General features: G+C 47.7%; 1 protein-coding gene across 1 annotated transcript in view; it reads left to right on the forward strand.

Annotated features, from left to right (window-relative positions):
- The window catches only part of NWD1 (NACHT and WD repeat domain containing 1), a 117203-nt gene that overhangs the window by 23959 nt on the left and 84823 nt on the right, over positions 1 to 8421 (forward strand). Inside the window, 1 exon segment of the mRNA XM_007945452.1 lies at positions 4241 to 5516. Within this exon segment, the coding sequence (XP_007943643.1) occupies positions 4241 to 5516 (1276 nt within the window).

The raw sequence follows: 8421 nt of genomic DNA on the forward strand, positions 1-8421 counted from the left end.
AGCCCCGACTCATAGCGACCCCTCCTTGGGTTTCCGAGGCAGTATCACTACGGAAGTAGGATTGCCCAACCTTCCTTCCGAGGAGTGGCTGGTGGGTTTGGACCGCCAGCCGTCTGGTTAGCAGGCAAGTGTCTTAGCCACTATGCCACCAAAGCTCCTGGATGAAGGATGGGGCCATCCAATTTGGGAAAAACTGGTCACTGAAAATATTATGAATAGAAGTGAAACGCTATCTGATACCATGGACTATTACTTAGCCATAAAGAGAAATAAAGTCCTGATCCACAGTGTGTATGAACCTTGAAAGCATCAATGCTTAATGAAAGAAGTCACACACAAAAGGACAAACATTGCATGACCCTGGTTAAATGAAATACCTAAAACAGGCAAATGAACAGAGACCAAAGTGGTTACTGGGGATGGGAGAAAGGGGAGGCATTGGTGAAGGGACACTGAGATTCATTTAGGGTTATGGAAAATTTGGACACAGATAGTGGTGATGGTTGTACCATATGATGAATACAATCAATTTTACTGAACTGCACACATAAAAATGGTTAAAACATGAAAACTGTGAGAGATGGAACCCGATGGGATTGTTTTTCCAGGTCTTGCAAGTTTTCTGCCTTTGACAGGGTCCAGCCATTCCTTTCTCTATCACTTCTCTGGTGGCATAGCCCCTAAGGCACTTAACTGCTAACCAGAAGGCTGGTGGTTCAAACCCACCAGCCACTCCTCAGAAGGAACATTGGGTAATCTGCTTCTGTAGAGATACTGCCTCGGTAACCCAAAGAGGAGTTGCTATGAGTGGAATCAACTTGATGGCAGTGGGTTTGTTTTTTTCTCTATGGTGGAAAATATTTGAGTTTTTCCTTCTCTGATAACTTTCGAGCTTACACAGACTCCAGCTATCATAGGTTTTACTGTATCTATTTTTATCACAATTAAAAAAAAATAATGTTATATAAGGTGGAATCACACAGACTATAACCTTTCAAGATTGGCTTTATTTATTCAACTTTTCACAAGTGCTGTTGTTGTTATTATGTGCCGTTGAGTCGGACCTGACTCATGGCGACCCCTCCTTGGGTTGCCGAGGCAGTATCTCTGTGGAAGTAGATTGCCCAACCTTCCTTCTGAGGAGTGGCTGGTGGATTTGAACCACCAGCCTTCTGGTTAGCAGTCAAGTGCCTTAGGCACTATGCTACCAGAACATCCTCACAAGTGCTCGTCAGCTGGACCTGGAACCCATGTTGTTGTTTGCTGCTGTCGGGTTGGCTCAGACTCACAGTGACCTGGTTTATAACAGAAGGAAACATTGCCCAGTGCTGCCATTGCCATGATCTCTGGTATGTTTATAGGTGAGCAATTGGAGGCTCAGAGAGGTGAAGTGACTTACCCAAGGTCTCACAGCCTGTAGGTGGCAGAGCCCATGGGCTTGCACTGAATCAGTTTCAAACGTGTCTGAGAAGGATCCAGTCTTGGGATTGTTAACCGCCCTCATGGGGCAGTATTCACAGTACTGAGAGAGTGTGCGGCCCTCCCTTGCAAGGAGGACAGCTGAGTGACTCTAGTCTTTGGCTTTGAGGCTTAGCTGGTCCCCAAGGGCCTGGCTTGCTCCATGGCAGAGATATGGGAGCTGCCCCTGAGCCCAGAGCAGCTTCAAAAATAACTTCTTAGGTCTGACTGCTATTTCAAAATAAGAGCCTGCAAGGAGAGGTTGGTGTGACCGGAGGCTCCAGAAAATATGAGTCCTCAGAGTTGTTGTAAAAGCCTCTTTCAAGTGTTGAAAAGAACAGATGTCACTTTAAGGACTAAGGTGAGCCTGACCCAAGCCAGGGTCTTAATCGCTTCATATGCATGTGGAAGCTGGACAATGAATAAGGAAGACGGAAGGAAGAGGAGTGATGCATTTGAATTACGGTGTTGGCAAAGAATACTGAATATAGACGGTGTAGACTGCCAGAAGAAGAAACAAATCTGTCTTGGAAGAAGCACAGCCAGAATGTTCCTTAGAAATGAGGATGGAGAGACGTCTTGCTTACTCCGGATGTGTTACCAGGAGAGACCAATCCTTGGGGAAGGGCATCATGGTTGATAAAGTAGAGAATCAGCGAAAAGTAAGGAAACGCCCCAGGAGATGGGCTGACACGGTGGAGGTAACAATGGGCTCAAATGTAGCGACCATGATGAGTATGGAGAGGGACCAGGCAACATTCCACTCAGTTACACGTAGGTTGCCGTGAATTAGAGCCAAGTCAAAGGCACCTACAGTAACAGGGCAGCTGGGGCATGTTCCAAGGCAGAGCTTCACAAACATCTGGCCCTCCATTTGTTTGTGTAAATAAAGATTTATCAGCACACAGCTACACCCATTTGTTTACTACTGTTTCTAGTTGCTTTCACATTATAAGGGCAAAGTTCAGTAGCTGTGACGGAGACTCTGTGGTCTGCAAAATGAAAACTATTGACTGTCAGCCCCTTAAATAAAAAGTTTGCTCTCCTCTGCTCTAGGAAAAAACTGAACTGGTCTCCATGCCTCCAGGAACCCAGCCTCCAGTCTCATTAAAAACTCTCTCTAGCCTCCATGCCTCCTTGGCTTCTGTGCCTCTGCAGAAGTTTTTCTGCAGCCCCCGGGCCTGTACTTCCCTGCCTGTCCCCGATGCTTCATCATCCATCAGCTGTCCGTCCCTTTGTGTGTGCATACTGGTTTAGACTGGACTGTCCATGAGGCAGGGGCTTGTGTGTTTCAGTCCCTGCTGACATCTCAGTGTCAAGAACAGAGGTTGGAGCCAGAGGAGCTCAAGAAATATGTATTGAATATGAGGGAGGGAGGGACCCTAATTGATGGCACTGACTTTTTAAAAATTGAGGTAGCATTCACATAGCATGAAATTAGCCATTGAAAACTGCAAATTCCCTGACTTTTAGTCCATTCACAATGTTGTGCCACTGTCCCCTCTATCTACTTCCAGAACATTCTCATCACCCCAAAAGAAGTTCCATACCCATTAAGCAGTCACTTGCCACTCCGCCCTTCCCCAAGTAACCATCAAACTTCCTTGGAAAAAAAAAAAATTGCTGCTGAGTTGGTTCTGACTCACGGTGATTCTTTGTGTCTCAGGGTACAGCTGTGCTCCATGGACTTTTCAACAGTGATTTTTCAGAAACAGATCACCAGGCCTTTCTTCTGAGGTGCCTCAGGGTGGACTCACACCTGCAGACTTTCAGTTCACAGCTGAGCCTGTTAACCATTCACACCATCCCAGGACTCCAAACTTCTTTGGCCTCCATGGATTTGCCTATTGTAGACTTTTCATGTAAATGGGTTTCATATAATGTCTGTCCTTTTGTGACTGACTTCTTTAACTCAGTATAAGATTTTCGAAGTTCATTCATTTTGTAGCATGTATCAGAACTTCATTCCTTTTCATGGCTGAATAATATTCCACTATCTGGGTAGACCACATTTTGTTGATCAGTTCACTTGTTGATGACCGCTTGGTAATTTCCAACGTTTGGGTGTTATAAATAGTGCCATAGTGAACATTGGTGTACATGTATCTGCTTGAGTTCTTTCTTTCTAGGTTCTTGGGTAGATCCTAGGAGCAGAAATACTGGGTCATATGGTGGTTCTATGTTTAACTTTTTGAGGAACCGCCAAATTTTTCCACAGTAGCTGCACCATTTGACATTCCCATTAGCAATGCATGAGGGGTCCAATTTCCCCACATCCTCACCAACACCTGTTATTTTCTGTTTTTCTGATGATAGCTATCCTAGAGAGAGTGAGGTGGTATCTCAGTGTGGTTTTGATTTGACTGCTAACCAGAGGGCTGGCTGTTCAAACCCCCCAGCTGCTCCTCGGAAGGAAGGTTGGGCAATCTACTTCCATAGTGATACTGCCTCGGAAACCCATGAAGTGGTCGCCATGAGTCGGGTCTGACTCAATGGTAGTGAGTTTGGTTTTTTGAATTACTAAAGGAGAGTTCCTCGTGGTGCAAATGGGAAATTTGCTTGGCTGCTCACCAAAAGTTTTGGTGGTTCAAGTCTACACAGAAGTGCCTTGGAGGAAAGGCCTGGTGATTTACTTTTTAAAAATCACCCATTGAAAACTCCTCAGTTCTACTCCGACACCCCAGGGATGTTGTGGTTCAGAGTTGACTTAGAAGCAACTTTTTCTTTTTAATGACTAACAGTGTTGAGCAACTTGTCGCATTTTAACCTTTCCCTTTTGCAGTCATTGAGTGGGAGATCGAGCGTGGCCTGCTGAGCTCAGAAGACGGGGACCAGGGTGCCACCATCTTCCTGCGTGAGATCCAGGACCTCAACAGACATATCCTGGATGACTGTGCCCTGCGGCTGGTGGACCGGCTTCCAGATGGCTGCCTGGACACAGACGCCCAGAACCTTCTCAGCAGCCTCAAAGGGCGCATTGCTGAAGAGCACCCCGATGCCCTCAAGACCCACCACCTGCCGTGGAGCCGTGACCTGGTGAACCCAAAGAACAAGGCCCACGCCCGGTACCTGAAGGAGCTGGGGGAGCAGTTTGTGACCAGGGCCAACTACCAGGTCCTGCAGCATATCCGTGAGCTGGAGGCGGCCACGCAGGACCTGGCCTGGCTGTACCAGGACATCCGCCACCACCTGGGCCAGAGTGCCGAGGCTTCACGCACCTTCTGTGGCCGCCGGGAGCTCCTGGCCCAGTTCGGGCAGCGGCTACGGCAGAGCCACAGTGCCCCCCACAGCCCCTTGGTGCTCTATGGACCCCCAGGCATCGGAAAGACAGCACTGATGTGCAAACTGGCCGAGCAAGTGCCAGGACTTCTAGGTCACAAGACGGTAACGGTCCTGCGTCTTCTGGGGACCTCACAGATGAGTGCCGACTCCCGTGGCCTGCTCCAAAGCATCTGCTTCCAGGTGTGCCTGGCCTTCGGGCTGCCCCTACCACCTGCCCAGGTCCTGGAGGCCCACACCAGAGTGGTCCAGTTCTTCCACAGCCTCCTCCACACCGTGTCCCACAGAAACTTCGAGGCCCTGGTCATCCTTCTGGATGGCCTGGACGACCTCGACACTGTCCGCCACACCCGCAGGGTCTCTTGGCTGCCGCCTCAGTGCCCCCCGAGGGTCCATCTCATCCTCTCGGTGTGCTCAGGGCAGCAGCAGGGGATGCTGGACACAGTGCGGCAGACACTCCCAGACTCCGGGGCCTACTGGGAGGTGAAGCCCCTCTCTGCGAACCAGGGGCAGGAGATGATTCAGCTCCTGCTGGTGGCCGCGAGGAGAACGCTGAGCCAGGCCCAGAAGGACCTGTTGTGGGCCAGCCTCCCCGAGTGCGGGCACCCGGGCCTCCTGAGGCTAGCCTTCGAGGAGGCCCGGAAGTGGGCCTCCTTCTCCGTGCCCGCTCCTCTGGCCTCCACTGCCCAGGAAGCCACGCACCAGCTATGTGCCCGCCTGGAGCAGACGCATGGCCAGCTCCTGGTAGCCCACGTTCTGGGCTATATCGTGGCTTCTCGGTGAGTCTCTGTTGTTTTTGTTTATTTTTTAAAAAATTGAGATGTAATTCATGTATGAGTTTCCTGTGGCTGCCAAAACAAAGCTCTGGGATCTGAGAGGCTTAAGTGGAGTCCCTGGGTAGTGTAAGCAATTAAGCACTCAGCTGCTGACCAAATGGTTGGAGGTTCGAGGCCACCCAGAGGCACCTTGGAAGAAAGGCCTGGTGAGCCACTTCTTATAAACCAGCCATTGAAATCCTGTGGAGCACAGTTCTACTCTGACACACAGGGCGTCACTGTGAGTCAGGGTCAACTCAAATGGTTTTGAGTTGCTTAAAATAACATAAGTTTATTCTCTTGAAATTCCTCAGGCTAGAAGTTCACAATTAAGGCAGTACCATGTTCCCTCTAAGGTTCTAGGAGAGAAATGTTCCTTCTTCCAGCCTCTGGTGGTTGCTGATAGACCTTGGCATTTCTTTTTTTTTTTTCTTTCTTTTTTTTTTTTTTAATTGTGATCTGGGTGACAATTTACAGAGCAAATTCACTTTCCATACAGCAGTTCACATACACTTTGTCTCATGACGTTGACTACAATTCACCACAATCCTTGGCATTTTGGGGTTATAGATGGTTTATTCCAATCTCTGTCTTCATCTTCACGTGGCCGTCTTCCCTCTGGGTCTCTGGGTCTCCTTCTCCTGATAAGGACACAAGACATGGGATTTAGGGCCTACCCAATCCAATATTGATGTCTTTGAATGATGGCGTTGATGAAGAATATTGAACATGCCATGGACTCCTTAGAAGCAAGGATAGTGAGACTTCCTCTCGTGTAATTTGGTCATGTTGTCAGGAAGGACCAATCCTTGGCGAAGGACATCATGCTTGGTAAAGTAGAGGGTCAGCGAAAAAGGGGAAGACCCTCAATGTGATGGGTTGACACAGAGGCTGCAACAATGGGCTCAAGCATAGTAACAATTGTGCAGATGGTGCCCAATTGGGGAGTGTTTCATTCTGTTGCATGTGGTGTCACTAGGATTCAGAACCGATTCGATAGCACCTTACAACAAAACAACAATCCAGTATGACCTCATCTTAACTTAATTATATCTATAAATACCTCATTTCCAATAAAGTCACATTTACAGGTTCTAGGTGGACATAAATTTTGGGGGTACACTGTTCAACCCAATACAATTCAGATAGCATGAGGTATTTTCATTCTTTTAAAGCGTACAAGTCAGTGGTTTCTAGTATATTCACAAAACTGTCCAAACCTCACAACTATCTAACTCCAGAACATTCTTGTGATAGTTAAGGTTTTGTGTCAACTTGGCTGGGCCTGGTTTTGAGTGGCTCGGGCAGCTGGATGTAGTAGTATTCCTCATGATGAGACTGGTAATGGCTCCACGGTGAAAGCTACTGTGAGCAGCTGAGTAGCTGCCTTAGGGATGTGGCCTGCTTCCTGTATATAAGCAGAAGCCTTGAGAAAGGTCTCTGAGCTTCTTGGCACATCTGGATCCTGCATTTGGCCAAGTCATCAGGCCTGCCATGTTGTCTGCCCATCTTGGGACTGTTTCTGGACTTGAACGAGTGGCCTGCTATGTTGCTCGATAATCTTGGGACTGTACCATTTTATTTGTCAACCCTGGGTTTGTCAGCCTCAGCAGCCAGCAGCTGCCTGAGGTAAGCGACGCCTCCAGCCCTACTGGGCTGGGAACAAGAAGCTCCCGAGGGGCCTTCACCCTAGGGCTGGCACTTTGAACTCAGACTTCTAGCTTCCTAAACTGTAAGAGAATAAATTCCTGTTTATTAAAACCACCCACTTGTGGTATTTTCTGTTAGAGGGCACTAGTGAAACAAAACAATTCTTATCACCCCAAGTAGAAACCCTGTATCTATTAACGGTCGTTCCCCATTTCCCCCTCCCTCAGCCCCTGGCAACCACTAATCTGCTTTCTGTCTCTATGGATTTGCCTGTAGTATTTGTTTAGTTTTAAATTTTGTCATAGAGAAAAGTAAGCAGCAAAAGCAAAGGGGATTTTTTTTGTGTGTGCTGAAACCTAGGAACGAAGGGGATTTTTTTTTTTTACTTTAATTTTTATATAAATGTTATACCAAATTGCAAGAATAGTGCAAAGAGCTTCCATATCCCAGGGTTTCTCAGCTCTGGCACTGCCGACATCTAGGGCCAGATCATGCTCTGGGCTACACCGTGCACTGTATGGTGTTGAGCAGCATCCTGGTCTCTGCCACTCAATGCAAGTAGCAACCCCCTTCCCTGTTGTGACAATCACGAACATCTCCAGACATCACCAATGCACCCGGGGGCAGAATTGCCCTTGGCTGAGAACCCCTGACGTACATCTCTCCCCAGAATCAGCACTTTTGCCACATTAGGTTTTTTACTGAAGGAGCTCTGGTGGTGTAGTAGTTAAAGCATTGGTCTGCTAACCAAAAGGTTGGCGATTCGAATCCACCGGCTAGCTGCTCCACAGGAGAAAGATGAGGCAGCTGCTTCTGTGAAGATTTACGGCCTCTGAAACCCTGTGGGGCAGTTCAACTCTGTCCTATTGGGTTTCTGTAAGTCAGAATTGACCCCATGGCAGTGAGTTTGTTTGGTTGGGTTTTTCAGTACATCCTCCTCTACACACACACATACACACACACACACACACACACCCCAAATCAAATCTATTGCTGTCAAGTTGATTCTGATTCATGGCAACCCTGCATGTTATAGAGCAGAACTGCCTCATAGATTTTCTTGGCTTTAATCTTTATGGGAGCAGATTGTTAGGCCTTTTTTCCGCAGAGCCGCTGGGTGGGTTTGAACTATCAACTTTTCAGTTAGTAGTTGAGTGCAAACTGTACGTAACCCTCAGGGACCTTTCCATATATAATATATATGTGTGTATATGTATAC

The sequence above is a fragment of the Orycteropus afer genome, unplaced genomic scaffold (genome assembly GCF_000298275.1).
Source record: "Orycteropus afer afer isolate SDZICR_OR568_19922 unplaced genomic scaffold, OryAfe1.0 scaffold00136, whole genome shotgun sequence".
Taxonomy (NCBI): Eukaryota; Metazoa; Chordata; class Mammalia; order Tubulidentata; family Orycteropodidae; genus Orycteropus; species Orycteropus afer.